Here is an 18,149-nt window from a genome sequence, read left to right on the forward strand (position 1 = left end):
AATAAAACATTCTAAGGATTTAACCGTAGCTTTTTTCATTTGTTCATACTATCACCAACACCCAAAGACCGGAACCACTTCTACATTGTAACGATAATTTTACCACGCTTATGACCTGCTTTCATTTTAGCATAAGCCTCCGGTAACTGTTCGTAGGGAAACACACTATCCACTGCTGTCTGAAGCTTCAAAATGAAAAACAACAAAACCGACATTAATTTACACATACCTACACTATATTTAAATAGGACCTAGTCGAAGCTGTATAAATACCTTTTTATTTCGAGCCAAATCGACCAATTCTGTAAGAGCCGACGAGCTTGGGACGAAATAAGCCCATCGCAATGTCTTGCCTTCTATTATGGCTGAGGAGTTCGCAGCCAGCAAGTCCAAGCCATTTTTCATCATTCCGCCAATCATACCATGTTCGTCGAAATTCCGTAACGTAGGCGGAGATAAAGTCACATACTTGGCATTAGACCATGGTTTCAAAAAACTGTAATTGAAGTTGTGAGTACGACCTGTACAATCTAATATCACGTCAAACCTAAACCAAATACGATTAGTGATAGCGTAAAATACATGAAGAATCTGAATTTGACCACACCCGCCAAACTGATACAACTCCGATTCTGCTTCAGGGGAGGTATAATCTATTACAAAGTCAGATCCTAATTCTATAAGAAAAGGTATCACTTCTGAGGAGCCACTTGCAACAATCTATTTCAGAAGTCAGATTTGAGTTATGGGTGCATTTTGAAAATCTAACATAACACTTACTATTGCTCCCCAGTTTTTCAAAAGCTGGATGGCTATTGAGCCAACTCCTCCTGCTGCTCCCATCACCAACACCTTTTTACCTTTTGAGCCAATACACAGCTCAGCTGTAATACTAAGTGCTGACCATGCTGTCAAGCCTGCATAAGGAAGTGATGCTGCCTCTTCCATTGTTAAATTGCCTGGCTTTTGTTTCATGTTACTTGCTGAGGTTACAAGATACTCAGCATGTGATCCTGCTTGTGGAGGTGGAATGATACCCATAACTTCATCACCAAGCTGAAGGTTTTTCACAGCTCCACCAACTGCTTGAACAACACCAGCAAAGTCTCTTCCAAGGGTTAAAGGAAGATGAGTTTTTGTAATCTGGCTGATCCTACTAGGTTTTAGATAGCTGTAATTTTCAAAAAGTTGCTGACCATATCCCTCTATAAATATACATAACACTAATGAAACCCAAGTTTGGTAATGTTTGATTTTTGGCATACCTGACATCATTACATCAAGTGAATTGATGGATGCTGCCTTGACTTTGACCAATACTTCATTTGGTTGTGTTATTGGGGGTACCTCTACAGTACTTACCAATTTCAAGGATTCAAGTCCTTTATAACCATAAAGTTGCCAGGCTGACATGGTACCAGGAAGGTTTGGGAGTTCATTTGGTCTCACAAACGAACTACATTTTCTGATAGTAGACTTTAAAAACATCACTTCGAAACCCCAAATGGTGCGGGAAGCTAAAGAGCTCATTTTTAACATGGAAGAGAATCAACGTTTTTCCTTCGCTATTCCATAACAAACACACGTGTATCTGATAGAAGGAAAACAAAACAGAACCAATAGGCCCACTTGCGGAATTTGTTCTGCAAAGAAACAAACAAGTTAGGACAACCAAGCGGAAATTTCTTGAACTACAATCCTTTTAATGAAATTAATGTTATATAACATTTACGTTATGGTTTCTTAATTTTCAAAACTGTTATCCTCTATCATTTTGTAAAAAAGGTAAGACACACACTGTATAGAATGTGGACATTTCAAATTCTAACAACGTTTGTTGTTGCTTGCACTTCTTCCGTGCCGTACGGCCATCTAGCGGTGTGTTGTCAGTCAAAGTTTGGTCGTGTCGTCTGTTGGTTTTGAAAGCAGGTAAAATAATTTAAACACGGAAAATAAAAATAAAAACGTCTTCCAAAATGTTGCAGCAATTAAAATCTGGGGGATGTTCAGTGCAAGAACTCTATGCGCAATGTATGAATCGTGTACAAAAGATAAAAAACCTGAATGCCTACATAACGGTAACAAATAAAATCAGTCAAGTGCAGCTAGAAGAATCTGCTCAGAGATATATGAAAGGTAGAAAAAGTCCATCACGAATTCCCGGATTGATACACTTCGACCTATTGATCAACAATATTTTTAGGGATTCCCAGACCCATTGAAGGGATTCCAGTAGCTGTCAAAGATAATTTTTGTACCAAGAACACAAAAACTACGTGTGCTTCAAAAATGTTGGAAAACTTTTTTCCTACCTACAACGCAACTGTTGTTGAAAGACTACTTGATTCCGGAGCTATATTAATGGGGAAGACAAACATGGATGAATTTGGAATGGGGTTTGTAATCTTGTTCACCATTTTTTGATAAATTTTATTGAAATTAAATTATACTATATTGTAGATCAGGAACAACTGAAAGCATCTTTGGTCCTACTAGAAATATATGGGGGTCTCACATCATCCAGGAATTGAATCCCAACTTTAATGAAACATTCAGTACTCCACCAGATGATTTTTTTATTGCTGGTGGTAGCTCAGGTGGTAGTGCTGTTGCAGTTGCTTCTGGATCATGCACAGTGTGAGCATTCTGGGAAGTTAAAAATGTGATTGTAAAGATTATATATTTGCAAACTGTGTTTCCAGTGCACTAGGATCAGACACAGGCGGTTCTGTTCGGAATCCCGCGAGCTACTGCGGCGTCGTGGGATTCAAACCAAGTTATGGCTCCCTTTCCAGGTATGGCCTGATTCCTTTGGTAAATTCCATGGACGTTCCGGGGATTCTAGCGCGGACCGTCGGCGATTGTCGATCAGCCTTTGGTATGTTCTGCAAATGCCTTAGCCAGTTAAACTTGGCGATCTTATTTTATATTTATTTATTAAATACTTTCACCGACTCACTACGTTTACAAAATTAGACATTATAAAGGGCTGGGATCCTAAAGATTCCACTACACTTCAGCGCCCCTTGAATAAGAGTAAACTGAAACGGGCTTCTGCGAAGCTTAGTAAGTTATGCGTGGGGATCCCAAAGGAGTTTTATTGCCCTGGATTATCTTCTGAAGTCGCCGACGGTAAATTTTCTGAAAAACACCACCAAATCTTCTCTAGTCATTCTTGTACAATCAGTAATATTTAACATTCGCTGTGTGCTGTGGAATTCTGTTCTATATTTCTCCTGCGATTCGATTCTACTGGAAAAAATTATCATACAGCTTGGAGGGATGTCACGGACCTATTGGAGAACTGCGGGGTTCAAGTTGTTCAAGTAGGTTAAAACCAAAATGTATTCTCTCTGCCGACAGATTATGCCCAATTTACTTATTAGGTATCTCTTCCTCACACATCCTATTCCATTGCCTGCTATTCTGTGCTAAATCCTTGTGAAGTGGCGTCAAATATGGCACGTTATGACGGATTGCGATATGGCTATCGCGCGACGGGTAAAAACCTGAATAGCACGGAGAGCCTTTACGCGGCCACCCGATCACAGGCTTTTAATCAAATTGTGCGTGGGCGAATTTTGGCCGGAAACTACTTTTTGTTAAAAGAGTTAGTAATTTTTTTTTCCGTCCGTTGTGACGTTTTTACCTTCATCTTTTCTCTTTGAATAGGAACTACCAGAAGTATTTTGTTCAGGCCATGAAGCTCCGCAGATTGATATACGAAGATTACATTAAATTGTGGAGTACGGGTGTCGATTTGTTATTGACTCCCGTAACTTTGTCGGATGCACCATTGTTTTCAGAATTCAACCAAAAGGATTCTCGTGCTCAATCTGCAGACCAGGACTACTGCACGCAACCTGCAAACATGGCTGGAATACCAGCCTTGAGTCTGCCCGTTAGACTGTCGAAGCGAAACTTACCACTGAGTATTCAATTGATGGCACCTCATTTTGACGATGAAACGCTGCTAGATGTAGCTGAACTCCTCGAAAAAGAGCTCACTTTTCCCCAACCGATTGTTAAAGAGGCATGAGACGAATTTTTTCTTCCTAGATATTAAATACATACAAGAAAGTCATAAATGGACATTTTGTCAATTTTTTAAATAACTTTTCATGTTCTTAACCTTGCTGCTCTCACGTAAAAATCCATGCAAAGGACCTTTAAAATCACACAATATTATAGTAAAATTTGACTGAAGTAACGTTCGACAGAGTCTGAGATATCACATTATCAGTCAAAGTATTTATCCAATTTAAGACGTGGAGCTATGTTCATGGCCTGAAGTTCCTGGAATAGCAGTTTGCACGCATACGGAATACGGATGGAAGAAACCGATCCGCTTGATTTGCAATAATGACACCATCCAAAATACCCCATCAGGCCACACTGATTGCACACGTCGACATCGAATGCGTCACTGGATATCATTAGCCGCTCCAAAATCAACATGCTTCAAATTAATAGAAAATCTTTAGCTAGTAAAAGAACTTAGAGGGGTTTCAGTCACTTTAATCTACAAATTATATCGAACCTCGATCCGTATGCAATAAGACAATCACGTTCCATTTCACCGAGACGTAAACCGCCTTCACGAGCTCGACCTTCTGTTGGTTGTCGAGTGAGGACAGCTCTTGGTCCACGTGATCGTGCATGCATTTTATCCATCACCATGTGTTTCAATTTTTGATAGTAAACCTACAACAGGGAAGCATCCACACTTAAAATGCACAACGAAGAAATCATTTACGTTGCCTAATTACTGGTCCAAAATAAATGTAGGCTGTCAGTTGCTCCCCAGTTGTACCAGACGTCATACACTCTTTGCCTTGATAGTTAAATCCGTGTTTAATGAGTTCTTCACTAACATCTTGAACCTAAAAAATAATAGAAACAATTATTAAATGAAAGAATACTGTCGTGAAGAACTTTAGTCAACAGTCAAATGTTACCTTGGACCCTCCAAATGCTGTGCCATAATGAAACTTTCCCTCTAACACACCGGCTTTTCCAGCTAGTAGTTCGATCAGCTTACCGACAGTCATACGAGATGGAAATCCATGGGGATTCATAATGACATCGGGGCAAATTCCTAGTTCCGTAAACGGCAGATCTTCTTGTTCAGCAATGAGAGCTACAAAATAAAAGGGAACGCTTAAGAGCTATATCGAAGAACAAAACACGAAGAAAATTACCAGTGACTCCTTTCTGACCATGCCGACTGCTGAATTTGTCTCCGATTTCAGGACGTCGGGTTTGTCGCAGCTGGATTTTGATTATGTGTGCTTCTTCAGCGTTGGATGAGAACATCACTTTTTCTACGTATGAAGGAATTGCACCCTTATAACTAAAGGCAATAACTGACAATTAAAATGCGACTTGGTAATGCTAAAACATTAATGAGAGTACGTGATGGGAACGTCACGATATTCGGGCAGCGGGACGGCTGCTGGCGCTCCCGGTGTAACAGTGACCACAGGGGCAGTTGGCATTGCTTTGTTAATTAATATCTGACGATAGTTATAATGTTATTTACGGATTAGAATTCAACGATTCTCTGTTAAGTACTTGTTTAGGTTGAACCGGTTGACCAACGCTTGCAAAGCCATCGGCGTCTAGAATTTCATGTTTCCAGATAGGTTTTTTGGTTGTTGAATCAACCATAGGGCCATTAACGCGATCTGAGCTCTGATTGTTGTAACGTTTTAAAGAGCATTTGGCGTTCTTGTAAACAAGACAACGACCGTAACCTAAGGCATAAGGGTAAATGTAGATCAAGGGAAGAAAATGATTTCTCTAGAGCAATATTACCTCGATCAAGTGAAGCTTTGTTTAAGACAGTGGCATCTTCAATGTCAAAACCAGAGTAACTCATGACGGCGACCATTGCGTTTTGTCCAGCGGGAAGATTCTCAAAGTTAATCAGCTCAATGGTTCGGGTCTTCACCATTGGCTTGTGCGGATAAACCAGGTTGTAGAGCAACGTATCAATTCGATTGCGTTGGTTGCAAGCGATGGTACCCATTGCCTGTTTACCCATGGCGCATTGATACGTGTTTCGAGGACTTTGGTTGTGGTGGGGATAAGGGATCAGGCCAGCACAGACACCAAGCAAGGTAAATGGTTCGATTTCGAGGTGAGTGGATTCTATTGTGATGTCCGATTCGTAGACAGCAATGTTGCTGTCGTTTTCTTCATTTACATCCAAGTACTCAATCAATCCATCGTAAATAAAATCTTCGAATGTGCGAAAGCCATCCGCCAGCTCTTGCATATGTTTTTCGGTTACGGCTGGTGTTCCTTTCCGTACTATTACGTAAGGCCTAAATGCATAAGTAAATTCAGAATAGTGCAGTTAAAAAAATTGAATTAGGAAACTGACCGGCATAAACGACCACCATCACAACTGATGTAAACGGAACGAGTTTGAAAGTGTGGGTAAATGGAAACGAATGCATTGATGTAGCCATGACGTCTCGCCAATTTAAAGTAGCGGATTAGGCGCTGGTAGTTTTTAACAAGCCCGAGAATGTTACCTAAAATGACCTTAAAAATGAGAATGTTAACGTAATAGAAAAAGGAAAAGAGTAGAAACCATTAAGAAAGACGGTGTAAACGTTCGGGTCGCTGATTTCCTCGCCACTGAACAGATTGATATCTTCCACCCCCATATTCTGTGCAATCCGGATGATTGGTTCTTCCTCTGCTTCGGTCGTGATGTGAGTCATTAGTGCCAAATTTTTTACTAGACCACATCCCTATTAAAGTAGATTAAAAGCAAAAAATCGACAATGAAAAACAGAACAAACCAACAAAAGAAATTAATAAAATTGATTATTTGCTGTGGGAAAGTTAAGAATGGTGAAAGATTAAAGAAAATGAAAATAGTTTACCTCGCCTTCTGGTGTGTCTGACGGGCAAAGCATACCTGCAAATTTATTAGAAAGAAAAATAACATGAGCCTAAAATATGAAGGAAAAATGTAGATTCTTACCCCACTGTGACGGCTGTAAAGAGCGGGGCCCTGATACCTTGCGTGTTTTTTCAAATTGAGAATTGACGCGGGTCATCATTCCAAGTCCGGAAATGTACGACAAGCGACAAAGCATTTGCGTTACACCTTGCCTATCCATCCGGAAACGTTTGATAGTCCAGTTTCCCTAAGAAAACAGAAATGTTTTACTTTCCCAAGCAGGAAATTTATATGGCAATGATTTTTACCGTAGAAATAGCATTTTCTAACCCCATGGTGATGTGATCTGTTCGAATATGTTTGATAACATCGAACTGGGCCGCTTTAATCTTTGGAATATTCTTATCAGCAATTTGTTTCAACTCGAAATTCATCCGCTTGAACAAATCCTCAAACAGAAGCGACAGTAGCGATCCCGCTAATTCTAAACGCTTGTTACCATAATAATCACGATCATCGACGGAGCTTGGATCATTTTCAGCTTGTATGACCCGTCGAATCATCAAAGCTAGATACATAGCTTTCGCTTTGAAATTGAAGTCTTCCACCTACAACATGGAATTAAGGGAAAGGTCACTATTATATGAAAGAAACGATCTCACCGGAACATGGGCAAGTATAGTTGTGGCAAGTGTTTCTCTTGCCTCTTCTATGGCCGTTTTCTTTGGACCTCCAAAGAACCGTTTTTGACGCAATTTGTTTCCCAAATGTCTGTTCAAAAAATGAATTGAGGTTTTACGTAAATTGAAGCGTTCCTTACAAATGTACCGTAATGCCTGCTGTTGAGTAAAAATGGAGGCGCGTACGCATTCTTCCAGGGAAGGTGCAAAAGACGTCATCACACGGTCATCCGTACCGATCATTTGTACTATTTCTTGGTCTGACACGATGCCCATTGCTTTAAACACTATGGCGACGGGTATATCCTACAAGTTGATCAAATTGAATAAACTAAATGGTGTCTAGATTAAGTAATGTTGACACAATATCCTTACATCTTGGAAACTATTTTGTTTCAAGTAGTATTTGCCTTTGTTTACAACGACGTTTGTACGTGTCTTTGTCCCGTGTGTGCTACTGGTTACTTGACAGGACATATTGCCTTTTCTGTCCTCTTCGACAATCATGCGGTTTTTGGACATTTGTTCCTGAATTAAAATCACCTACGAAACAAAGTTAGTTTAGTAAATGCAATTTTGAAGCAATATGTCTACATACTTTCTCATTTCCTCTAACAATGAAGTAGCCACCACAGTCATAAGGGCATTCATTCTTTTTAGCCATTTCAGCAGGTGAAATGCCAGCCAGAGTACAGTTTGAACTTCTAAGCATAATGGGCATTCTTCCAATTGGAATTCCATTCCGTACAATTCTCTGTTGTCCCCTGGTGTATTCAATGTCCACGGTAACTGGTGCAGAGTATGTCATATCTCTCAACCTGCATTCATGTGGTGTTGTCAATCGAGACTAGGTATAAGAAAAATATTTTATGAAATCCATTGTCATTATTGAATATAACTAAAGAAATTTACATGATTCATATCTTCAACTGAGTCTGGCTTTCCCACATGAATATCAAGATATTTGATGTAGAAAGTTGGATCTGCATGACTTAAAACCCTGTCGTTGGCCTTCACTATCTTCTTGATATCAACATTGATGAAGTAGTTGTAGGAGTCAATGTGTTGTTTCACCAACCCTTTTGTTTTCAGAAAAGCAGGCACCAGTTTCCATTTTTCCTAAATATAAAGATTACTGATGATGTAATAAAATGTTCATAGATTCGCAAGTATAATCTCGTTGTAAATACCTCGACAGCCTTAATTGGCTGCAGCAATTTTTCTAAATCATCATACATATCTTTTTTCGCTTCACCCATTCTTCAACGCTATTATAAAATTTTTAAATCCTAACACTAAAGCCGAGTGCTAATTGTTTAATCACAAACGACACAAACAGTTAAAGTACGTATTTTAATTCGTGTTATTGCTTTAAAATGATAAAACTCGATTAAAACAAATTTCTTTCCTAATAAAAACCTGTGTGTACTGGAACACACGTGAAGCAGTTCTGTACACCACAGCCGGCTGCTGAAATTTCAAGCAGACGAAAATTTAACCAGTTGAATTACAGCGCCATCACTATTTGCTGGCCCTGTACTGCCATCTATACTCTGGTTAGTTGTTACTACATGTAGATGTTCAGTTATATACAAATGGAAATGTGTCTATGTGTATCAGACGATATTCATCGACGTGAAAGGACTGAACAAATTTGAAATTTTTGAAACTGAGGCAAGTGACAAGTATAACTACATTGATTCGTATACCCTCGACAATAAATTCAATGTCTCCGGTTGGAATTCATCAGTTTACAGGAAAAGTTATGGGCAAGAATGTCTGTTATCAAGCTTTAAAACTAAAAGATCAGATTGTCTTATGGATTGGCATGGAGAATGATCCATCTTTCAAAGATCTGTCTCTAGCAATGAGTACTGCATATGAAAAATCACCTACATCTGTCAAAATCTTGGGTGATTCATCTTCTTTGACATCTTCAACTCTTGCTACCCGTCTATCCAAGAGATGCAAGAAACCTATTTTTGTCAGCTTCAACATTCCAGAAACCAATCAAGAAATATTTACCAAGATTGAAGAACGATTATTGGAAGAGATCATGGTATCACCAGAATTTTTCTGATTTCCCAACACCATACTTGACAATAAAGAACTGTGCAATTTAGACACTTGTGCTTGTCATACCATTATTTTGTATCAGGGGATTTTATGAATAATTGCACAAAAAACATAATCTAGATCAAGATCTCCAGTGCAGTTGAGCTGAATGAACGTTGCAGTTATGAAACAGTAAATGACTAGATCAGACTAATGAAGGAAAAAACAAAATGAAAATTTAAATATTTTTGGAAAGATCATCGTGTATTTTGTTCAGCATAGCTGTATACCGCCAGTATTTTTCACAATATGCCAGACATTTTCTTAGGTTACCAATCTTCCATTTAAAAAATTGTTTATGTTTCACTCCGTTGTTTTGTCGGAATAAGGAAAATGGCAACAGCAAAACGCAAGGCACTAGCCATCACGACAGCGTTCTTTAATTTGGTTGTTCGTCCTCCACGAATAATTGTACAGTGGCAGAGTACGGTTAAGGTGGGTGCGCGGAACTTTTTTTTAATTGCAACTTCCCGTGCAAAATGTGTAGCATAAGCTTTTGTTTCATACTCCATTTCTCTAAATTTTTACGATTGCCTTTTTTTTGGGCGGAAAATAAGAATATGGCCCACATCAAGTATTTACCTCCTGATAAATGTAAACAATCGCGTAATCTTAGCGACCGCAAGTGTGTCCAGATATTTGTATAGCGACTGCAAGGAAAACAATCTTTGAGTAACACAAACGTTCTGAGGAGGGTTTTAATGGCAGCACAAAAAATAGAACAAACCAAAAAAGAACAGCTCAACGTGCAAAGCCGTTTGTCTGACCGATCGTCCATTTTTAGGTAAGTCGGCCATGAATCACTCAAAGTTTCTGACCATCTGCTTTCTGCATGTGTGTACTGTTACACAACGCCACTTGTTCAAGTTAACTCTTAAAGGGACCCGCAAAACCAAACACAAAAAGGTGCAAATACAATAGTTCAGAATGAAAGGAAACAAAAAAGTAAGTGCTTTGGCTCTCACCTGAATGATGGTTTTTTTCTGGAAAACCCAAGTTTAACGGTACGTAAACTATTTTGTCATGAGCTCCAAACTGCCAATTGAAAAGCGGAAAAAGAAAAAGGGATATTAAAGTCCAATTGAGAAGTTATGGATCAGCAGCTGAAATTGGACGGGTGAACTGGATCGTATAAATTGATAAGAGAGAAGATGAATATTTGCGTCGGCCTAGATAGTTACCAACTAACAAAGTAAAAGGACGGGTGAAAATTCACCGTTAATAACCGGGCGGCGATTTGTCCACCTGTTCTTCTGCCTGAGTTTGTGCTCGAGGGTTGTATGATATCGCAAGCCAGGTGTACACTTGACTAACAGACACTTGATGAGACCTCGTATCCGGGTTGCTTTTTTTTTCCTACTTCAAAAATGCACAGACACTTTAATTCATATAGGCTATGATACCATATCAATGGTTACACTTATGCATAATGCACGGTTTCACGTTTGCGGTGATATTGCCATGTTATGTCACGCGCTAGCCCTCGAGTGTCGAACGCTGAATTCTGCATTACAATAAAGTAGTTCAATGACTTGGCAGGTGGTTTTCTGAAATTCGACATTGAGATTTGAGAAGGAGGGAGCCTATTTACTTCGAATGAACGTCAACGTATAAATAAAGCCATATTGGCGATCCGTTCAGATGCAATGAAAAATGCTTAAAGAAAACACGCTTTACCGAACAGCTGATCACAAACTTTAGTGAATAAAGTTTTTTTTTTTACTAACGTTTCACACAAAGAACCCAATTTTTGGTTGTTACTTGAGCGTGACATCTTTAAAAAGTAATCTGTTTCGATTGATTTCTCTTTTAAACAAAAATTCTTCACGGTAGGAGAAAACCCGAAGCACTTTGTTACAGTTGAATGGCTCCTTATCGGAAAAATTCTCACATAGTTAGTTTGAAATGCTCGATTACAATGCACGCAGACCAACAGATTGAAAGGAAATCAAATGAATGCGGATGCTCTTTGGCAAGTGGATACGCTCTGCTTTGCCAGACCTTTGCCCAAATTTCTTGGTCTCATGCATTGCCCTTACGTACAACGTAAAGGAACGTAGAAAGCAGAGCTTGCATTAGAAGATGGATGTCCAACAAACCGAAAACAAAGGAGGAAATATTTTTCTTCCATTGACTTTGCCAAGGAGGAAAAAAAATTCCAACACATTCTGTATCCCTTTATGTGTCCTAAATGGTGTCACACGCTTCAACAACGAATAGGGTCACACTAGCTTTTTTGTCCTGGAAGGATCACGATTCACTATCGGGCCTTATCACACCTTAACGCAAAGATGAACAAGATAATTGATGTGTTTCATCAACTCGTCTGGTGACGCATAACGACAAGCGACAGTTAACAAAATTGATAAATATCGTTAGTGGGACGCTCACCATTTACTGGTAATTGCAGTGGCACCAGGAAGAAGGCCAGAATGGATGACGGGCTAGGGAAAACAAGGCCGTATAGCTCCCGCAAGCGCCCTTAATTGGATCTCCTTCCTGGAGACACACACACGTCCAAGATTAATCAAAAAGTTGTAAAAAGAAAAAGACAGAAAGAGAAGAGGAAGGAAAGAAAAACGACTTTCTCCAATAAGACTGCAGGGTGGTATATAGCCGCAGAGCCCGTCCCGCTTTTCTTCGGTCCAGCTGACGATACTGCTGACGCACATACATGTTCCTTCAACAGCCAATCGCTACCGAAACCACTTGGTTTCCTGAATTCTTTTGACGGTGAAAGATGGCATCTGCCAAGCTTTCCAGGTTGCCTCTGCATGAGGTGGATGCGATGCACTAGTGAAAGTCGCAAACTCTTTAACTGTAAAGGCAATTGCTTTTAGCTAGTTATAATGCAGTGTGCACATATGCTATACCTGGCTTACGGCGCAAGGTAAAGGCTTTCTGTTTGTTGATGATACTGGGTCGTTTCTTCTGCTTTCAACTCCAATATCCTTAGGTGCGTAAAGCATAAAAGAAATCAGGGAAAAGTAAAAGTTTAAATGCTCTTATGGTTAAATTCCGACATTAAAAAAAACACACGGGCTATCACGTACACATTAGCCAGCTAGCCTGGATCGCTTATTTCTGGTCGGGTGGTAGCATACATTTGATTTGGGGTAAGGCAATTTTATAAGCCATTGGTGGGACAACTTGAGGAAGAAAGAGAGAAAGAAAGAGGTTTGGAGAAGTGAATTACCCTGAAAAAAAAAATATTAGCCGATCTTGGATGTAGCACCTGCTATACTGCTGATGTTAAATCTTCTTCCAATAGATGCTAGTAGATTCTAAAGAGAAAGTCAGAAAAGATTTAGTTTTTTCCCCATCTAAAATTAGCTCAATGTTTTCTACAATAGAAATCGTTTCAATTGATAGCGCGTGGGAGGTTTCTGCTACTGAAACGGCCTATCTTCGATAAACGATGCAAATTTTGCGGGGGAATTTTCCATTCTTTTCTTGGTTAAATGATTATTGCGAGTGAAATGAAGAAAAACCTCCTAGGGAGACTTGTCAACGGCCTTAAAGGGGTTTCACAGTTTTCTCCACACTTTATTAGGGCATCGTTTTGTTAAATGAAGCGAGTAAATGCAGCCGGAGTATACAGGCGTTGCATTACCAAATGTTGTCCATCCTATTCTTCGGGCTGTACTTTCTCTTCGACGAAGTGATTACACGCGTTCTTCCAGCCTAAGGAAAAATAATAATTATGAGCGAAGAAAGAGAACACAGTAGACACCGATCTCTAGTTAGAAGGAAGCATTTCTATTTTTTTTTATTCTCTTAGTGATCGTTTTACTGTATGCCCCAGTCTTTGTTCTTGTAGATGTTCGTGTATGTGTCGGTTGACCATAAGAGATTCCTGACCACTGGACCGTCACCAGGTAGCCAGATGGAGGAAGAAAATAAAGGAAGAAAAAGAAGAAGCGAAGAAAAGAAAAACGAAAAATAAAAACACCTTTGGCGGCCGTGACGTCTAGAGTGAAAACCAAAGGATGGTCTAGTGAGGGTGGGGGGCGGAGTTATGAACGAATGGATGTATAAATGTGCCTGCACGGTGGATCCAATATCATTCTCAACAGCATTCTCAAAGCGAGTGTAGTGTACTCCATTTCAGCCAATTTCATCTACCAGTTTTTACCATTCCTAGGAATATGAAGGTTTCAGTCATGGTAAATATTTCAATTTTGTACCTGTTTTAATTTGCTTAGCAAAAATGAAAGGGATCAATTGATGTAAGTGTTGCTCTGAAAATGTTTGAAAAAAAAAATGATTATTACATTTAGGTCAATAGACGAAACACATGTTTCTTATTTAGAACATGCTGTATGTGAACTCCAACAAGGAATAATTACTTTTTTTTTACGGTGCGAAACTAGGCCGTTCTGCAGTTTAGTCTGTCGTGTGCAATAAAACTAACGGATTTCGTTCTTGTTTTGTTGTAATACTAACTTGCAGATTGCACTGTTGTGCTTGGTGGGTTTGGCTGTATGCTTCCCGGCTGAGTCCAGTGGATCTTTCGCTGAAAGACGCAACCTGCGTAGAAAGAACGCGGTCACCGCACCACAACCGTTTCGCAGCCGCCAATCTGAACCTCTTCAGCCCGAATACCTTTCCGCCAAACCCAAGCAAACTAGCGAATACACGCCATTAGGTCCAGATGTCCAGGAGCGTTCGTCTGCTCCCCAACAGAGCTTTGCCAAACCAGGTTTCCAGCAGAAACGCAAACCTATCAGCCCCATTAGACCCGTGGCCGAAAAGTACGTCGCTGAAGCCAGCAACGCCTATGACAACACCGGATACGAAGCTGGCTCCTACGATGAGGGACATCTTAAATTCGAACAAGGAGTGCAAAACAACGCTGCTTCCTACAACAGTGATCAGGTCTGTTACGTGCTGGCAACATCTTTATAGAACGTGGGAACTAACTGTAATATACGCCTTTATTACAGGGGGTGAAAGACGGTCGCGTTCAATTCTCCATCGCAGGTCAACAGGGACCCAACAGCTACCGTTTCGGTTATGATACTGGCAAAGGGTACGTGCTTGAAGAAAATTACATTCCCAAATAAAAAGAAAAATATTTACCCTAATTTGTTTTTGCTTTTCTAGAGCTGACCGCACTTTCCGCATTGAGGAACGCGACAACTCTGGTGTTATCCATGGCCGTTATGGATACTACGATCCATCTGGAAAATTCCGTGTTGTCAACTACAAAGCTCACCCTGAGTCCGGATTCGCTATCGTTTGAATAGTTGTTCCAGAGAATTCCACGCTGAAGGGTAATTGAGGTCTCCATTCGACATTCCATAGACATCTGCCGAGCTTCTTGACGTTATTCACTTAATTACTGTTTGTTGGCTCGGCGTAGCTGGGCTACGCCAGTCGAATTTTGTTTACGAATACATCCATCTCTTGATGAGAGGTTTTAAAAACTATTTTCGGAAAATCAAATTTTTCGGGACGTGTATTAAACACGGATCCTCAGTGGTCAAATATCCCATTATTCCTTCAAATAATAATTGAAAAAAATAAAGTTGCTGGCGAGTTGGTGGGGATTTCGCTTTTTCTTTTTCACTTTTTCTCGGCTGCGATGGTAACTCCACGACGGATCTGACCCCATCCAATCAACCTTAGTGTACAAAAAAAACAAAAAAACATTACAGAGTTAGGACGCGGTTAACCTAAATCACAGGAAAGACAATCACCTCCAGTGTTTCTCAACTCGGCGACTGAGTGCAATTTTCTCTCCAACTTCAGTACACACAGGATTTGTCAAGCTAATTTTTGCCAAATCGGCCTTAACAGCCAAGACGCGACCACCGGTAGAAAGCGAGCCGATGTTAACCATCAATACTTCGTTTTTAGACAGTTTCTGCACTTTGGCGCCTTTCTTATCTCCTTCGGTTCTGACACCAAGCAAGCGGCGCAGTAAAAAGTACGAAATTTCAAGCTCAGTAAAGATTTCTGGCAGGGCATTAATCGACCCAAGAACTTGTCCGACCATTCGATCGGCTCGACTCAACGTTGGGTCGATCATAGTGCCAACACCTGGAAAAAGAAATGATATGATGACTAATCAAACATTTACCTCTATGAAGTCATAACTAACCAATTAATCCTCCGGGAACGGCGTACATCAATTCATTTTGCTCGGCGTATAATGAAACAATTCGGGAAAAGATGGGATTGCACGTCAATTTTCCTTCGGAATCTTTAGATACCAAGCCAGGCCGTACTTCAATCTCTTGTCCCACCTTCACGGCAAGGATTTTGATGCATCAAGTGATATTCTTCATTATCAAATTTTCGAGGTATACCTTCAGTACTCCCTTCAAAATACTGCCTCCAGCTACACCACCCTTTAAGTCGTCTACTTCGCAACCGGGTTTATTCACGTCGAACGAACGAATAATGATCAGTCGGGGTTCTGCAGAAAAATCGCGCAGCGGAATGGGAATCTTGTTTACCACGTACTCGGCAATAACCTCTATGTTATATTTCAGCTGAGCTGAGATTGGGATAACGGGAGCGCCTTCGGCAACGGTGCCTACGAAATAAAGGCACTTGATGTTACAGTTCACACACCGTTTAAAAACTATCGATTAACATACCTTGAACGAACTTCAAAATTTGTTCATACTGATCCTTAGCTTGGCTTTCCTTCACCAAATCAATTTTGTTTTGAAGGATCAAGATGTGTTTGAGCTTCATGATTTCAATGGCAGCCAAGTGTTCTGAAGTCTGAGGTTGAGGGCATGATTCGTTTCCAGCTAAAATAAATTTTTTCTTATTAGATGGATGAGAAGAATGGATTGGCAATCAAGCATTTACCAATTAGAAGAAGAGCAGCGTCCATGACGGCTGCACCGTTCAACATGGTGGCCATGAGAATGTCGTGACCAGGACAATCAACAAAAGATACATGTCTTACTAACTTGAATTTCCCTAGCGGCCCCATGAAAGAGTCATCCTGGCAATAATGATTATTTCAGTTTACTGGCACATGATCTAACATCACATCACCAAGTCATACCTTTGATGAACTTCCAGACATGTAACAAATAGGCCTTGGGCATTTTTCATTGTCACATTTGAAGATTTTGGCATTGGCATAACCTAATTTGATGGTGATGTTGCGTTCCAGTTCATTCTTGAAGCGCACAGTTTGCACACCAGACAAGGCCTTTACTACTGTTGACTTGCCATGGGCTACATGTCCAATTGTGCCTGGAGAACAAAGTATGACAATTCAGGGTGGTGAGCATTAGTTTATAGGTTTGAAATACTTATCTTACCAATATTAATGGTGGCCTGCCTACTAATGACTTCTGGGGAGAGTGCATTTAATTTGGAAACATCCTATAATTAAAAAAGTAGTTATTAACACAAAAGTGAAAACAGACATTTGCTGATGCAACCACAACACCCGGAGCCGGGTAACCAATCACTGGACAGCGATCGGTCACCGGTCGCTTTTGGTGTTTCCCAACAAAAAAAAACATAACACTTGTCTTCTCTTACTAATTTCGATAGATCCTGTTTCGCCAAATGAGGCTGTCCAGTAGTCACAGTCGGAAATTCTTCAGCCGTAGACATTTTTAACGTGGAAGCTGAAAGGTAGAGGAATAGCAGACGGGAACGGTGCGTTCATAAAACTTCGTTACTGAAAGCTGTTGCCAGTTTCATGAATAAGACCGAAAACTCGAAAATCCAAAAGAATTTTTATTTTAAAATGTATTGTGAATAAACAGTAATTTGTGGTTCTTGTATGAATAATAAAAGGTGGCTGGAGCACCCATAAATATATGAGCTGGCCTCTTCTTATTGTTCCTTATTGGATGTATTTCTTGTTTCGAACAGTAAATGTGTAATAAGCCGGCAAGCCAATCGTAAGGAAAGTTCATAAATTTAACACTAGATGGAGCAGGGAGTTCTTTTTTCTCTTTATTTCATTCAAACTTACGGCTTTTGAACGGCACGATCCGCTACGGCTGATTTTGTTTGCCTTGGCTGTCCCTCAATAGAAGAAATAAACCTTTGATGATGTGTTTGCTTCAATCTTTCCTTACATCAGCTTCTTGGGTAGCACCACATTGACGGGTTGTTTTTATATTGTCATTTGAAAATCACGAATGACGTGACAAAAGAAGACGAGAAAAGAGCAGTGCCGTATACCCCACTTCAACGTGCCCCATAAAAACACGCGGGCATAAAATCACGATTCGGGAACGTTTTCATGAGAGGGAATACAAGGGATCAAAGGCATAAACACACACGGGAAAAATAGAGAGAAAGGGGAGAAAAAAAAAACATTTGAATTCAGTCCAAATCTCTTTGCATATTTGATCAGGTGTATGGTCATCACTGACAGGTTGGTATACATTAGTTAGAAAAAAAAAAAAGGAAGGGGGGGATCAGGTGGATGCCGAGGAATTGAT

At 40.0% G+C, this 18,149-nt stretch overlaps 5 protein-coding genes across 6 annotated transcripts in view; 2 read left to right on the plus strand and 3 right to left on the minus strand.

Annotated features, from left to right (window-relative positions):
• Positions 1 to 4,088, plus strand: part of LOC130690976 (glutamyl-tRNA(Gln) amidotransferase subunit A, mitochondrial-like) — a 60,546-nt gene extending 56,458 nt beyond the window's left edge. Inside the window, exons 2-9 of one of the 2 annotated variants that reach the window (XM_057513865.1) lie at positions 2,017 to 2,136; positions 2,204 to 2,396; positions 2,461 to 2,637; positions 2,703 to 2,878; positions 2,977 to 3,132; positions 3,274 to 3,326; positions 3,387 to 3,610; positions 3,673 to 4,088. In XM_057513865.1, the coding sequence (XP_057369848.1) occupies positions 2,034 to 2,136; positions 2,204 to 2,396; positions 2,461 to 2,637; positions 2,703 to 2,878; positions 2,977 to 3,132; positions 3,274 to 3,326; positions 3,387 to 3,610; positions 3,673 to 4,039 (1,449 nt within the window). In that variant the 5' untranslated portion in view covers positions 2,017 to 2,033 and the 3' untranslated portion in view covers positions 4,040 to 4,088. Of the gene's footprint in view, positions 1 to 1,932; positions 2,137 to 2,203; positions 2,397 to 2,460; positions 2,638 to 2,702; positions 2,879 to 2,976; positions 3,133 to 3,273; positions 3,327 to 3,386; positions 3,611 to 3,672 lie in introns of those variants that run through there. The other variant, XM_057513864.2, reaches the window with a different exon arrangement.
• Positions 19 to 1,648, minus strand: LOC130690981 (reticulon-4-interacting protein 1, mitochondrial-like). Its single transcript, XM_057513868.2, has 5 exons — positions 1,266 to 1,648; positions 781 to 1,205; positions 608 to 720; positions 274 to 547; positions 19 to 185 (listed from the first exon to the last, which is right to left on the minus strand). Exons 1-5 carry the CDS (start codon positions 1,537 to 1,539, stop codon positions 81 to 83), a joined length of 1,191 nt encoding a protein of 396 aa, XP_057369851.1. The 5' UTR covers positions 1,540 to 1,648; the 3' UTR covers positions 19 to 80.
• A 76-nt stretch (positions 4,089 to 4,164) lies between the features above and the next one.
• LOC130690985 (DNA-directed RNA polymerase III subunit RPC2-like) lies at positions 4,165 to 9,047 on the minus strand. The gene is made up of 19 exons (XM_057513872.2): positions 8,790 to 9,047; positions 8,512 to 8,718; positions 8,198 to 8,446; positions 7,975 to 8,142; positions 7,748 to 7,905; positions 7,582 to 7,690; positions 7,228 to 7,527; positions 7,001 to 7,166; positions 6,900 to 6,934; positions 6,602 to 6,764; positions 6,389 to 6,542; positions 5,818 to 6,329; positions 5,575 to 5,756; positions 5,416 to 5,516; positions 5,202 to 5,353; positions 4,959 to 5,140; positions 4,770 to 4,883; positions 4,541 to 4,704; positions 4,165 to 4,459 (listed from the first exon to the last, which is right to left on the minus strand). The coding sequence occupies exons 1-19, from the start codon at positions 8,856 to 8,858 to the stop codon at positions 4,240 to 4,242; spliced, it is 3,405 nt and encodes a 1,134-aa protein (XP_057369855.1). The 5' UTR covers positions 8,859 to 9,047; the 3' UTR covers positions 4,165 to 4,239.
• Positions 9,048 to 13,727: 4,680 nt separating this feature from the next.
• LOC130691430 (uncharacterized) lies at positions 13,728 to 15,146 on the plus strand. Its single transcript, XM_057514374.1, has 4 exons — positions 13,728 to 13,880; positions 14,167 to 14,592; positions 14,661 to 14,746; positions 14,821 to 15,146. Exons 1-4 carry the CDS (start codon positions 13,863 to 13,865, stop codon positions 14,957 to 14,959), a joined length of 669 nt encoding a protein of 222 aa, XP_057370357.1. The 5' UTR covers positions 13,728 to 13,862; the 3' UTR covers positions 14,960 to 15,146.
• An 11-nt stretch (positions 15,147 to 15,157) lies between these two features.
• On the minus strand, positions 15,158 to 17,384 carry LOC130691429 (eukaryotic translation initiation factor 2 subunit 3-like). Its single transcript, XM_057514373.2, has 9 exons — positions 17,233 to 17,384; positions 17,007 to 17,070; positions 16,745 to 16,938; positions 16,543 to 16,681; positions 16,323 to 16,481; positions 16,029 to 16,258; positions 15,821 to 15,965; positions 15,417 to 15,759; positions 15,158 to 15,340 (listed from the first exon to the last, which is right to left on the minus strand). Exons 1-9 carry the CDS (start codon positions 17,305 to 17,307, stop codon positions 15,283 to 15,285), a joined length of 1,407 nt encoding a protein of 468 aa, XP_057370356.1. The 5' UTR covers positions 17,308 to 17,384; the 3' UTR covers positions 15,158 to 15,282.
• Positions 17,385 to 18,149: the final 765 nt, after the last annotated feature.

This window comes from Daphnia carinata, chromosome 1, assembly GCF_022539665.2.
Source record: "Daphnia carinata strain CSIRO-1 chromosome 1, CSIRO_AGI_Dcar_HiC_V3, whole genome shotgun sequence".
Taxonomy (NCBI): Eukaryota; Metazoa; Arthropoda; class Branchiopoda; order Diplostraca; family Daphniidae; genus Daphnia; species Daphnia carinata.

What these genes read in the sequence shown, in the direction of transcription:
- LOC130691429 (XM_057514373.2), bottom strand. Translation starts at nt 17,307, where the DNA reads ATGTCTACGGCTGAAGAATTTCCGACTGTGACTACTGGACAGCCTCAT. An exon ending in GCAGGCCACCATTAATATTG is followed by an intron (nt 16,939 to 17,006) that starts GTAAGATAAGTA and finishes TTTGTTCTCCAG; the next exon opens with GCACAATTGGACATGTAGCC. An exon ending in CGAGTTGAGAAACACTGGAG is followed by an intron (nt 15,341 to 15,416) that starts GTGATTGTCTTT and finishes TTGTACACTAAG; the next exon opens with GTTGATTGGATGGGGTCAGA.
- LOC130691430 (XM_057514374.1), top strand. An exon ending in CTTCCTACAACAGTGATCAG is followed by an intron (nt 14,593 to 14,660) that starts GTCTGTTACGTG and finishes CCTTTATTACAG; the next exon opens with GGGGTGAAAGACGGTCGCGT. An exon ending in GGTTATGATACTGGCAAAGG is followed by an intron (nt 14,747 to 14,820) that starts GTACGTGCTTGA and finishes TTGCTTTTCTAG; the next exon opens with AGCTGACCGCACTTTCCGCA.
- LOC130690985 (XM_057513872.2), bottom strand. Translation starts at nt 8,858, where the DNA reads ATGGGTGAAGCGAAAAAAGATATGTATGATGATTTAGAAAAATTGCTG. An exon ending in ACTCAACAGCAGGCATTACG is followed by an intron (nt 7,691 to 7,747) that starts GTACATTTGTAA and finishes TTTTTTGAACAG; the next exon opens with ACATTTGGGAAACAAATTGC. An exon ending in CAGACACACCAGAAGGCGAG is followed by an intron (nt 6,765 to 6,899) that starts GTAAACTATTTT and finishes CTACTTTAATAG; the next exon opens with GGATGTGGTCTAGTAAAAAA.
- LOC130690981 (XM_057513868.2), bottom strand. Translation starts at nt 1,539, where the DNA reads ATGTTAAAAATGAGCTCTTTAGCTTCCCGCACCATTTGGGGTTTCGAA. An exon ending in TGAAAAACTGGGGAGCAATA is followed by an intron (nt 721 to 780) that starts GTAAGTGTTATG and finishes CTTCTGAAATAG; the next exon opens with ATTGTTGCAAGTGGCTCCTC. An exon ending in ATTTGGCTCGAAATAAAAAG is followed by an intron (nt 186 to 273) that starts GTATTTATACAG and finishes TTCATTTTGAAG; the next exon opens with CTTCAGACAGCAGTGGATAG.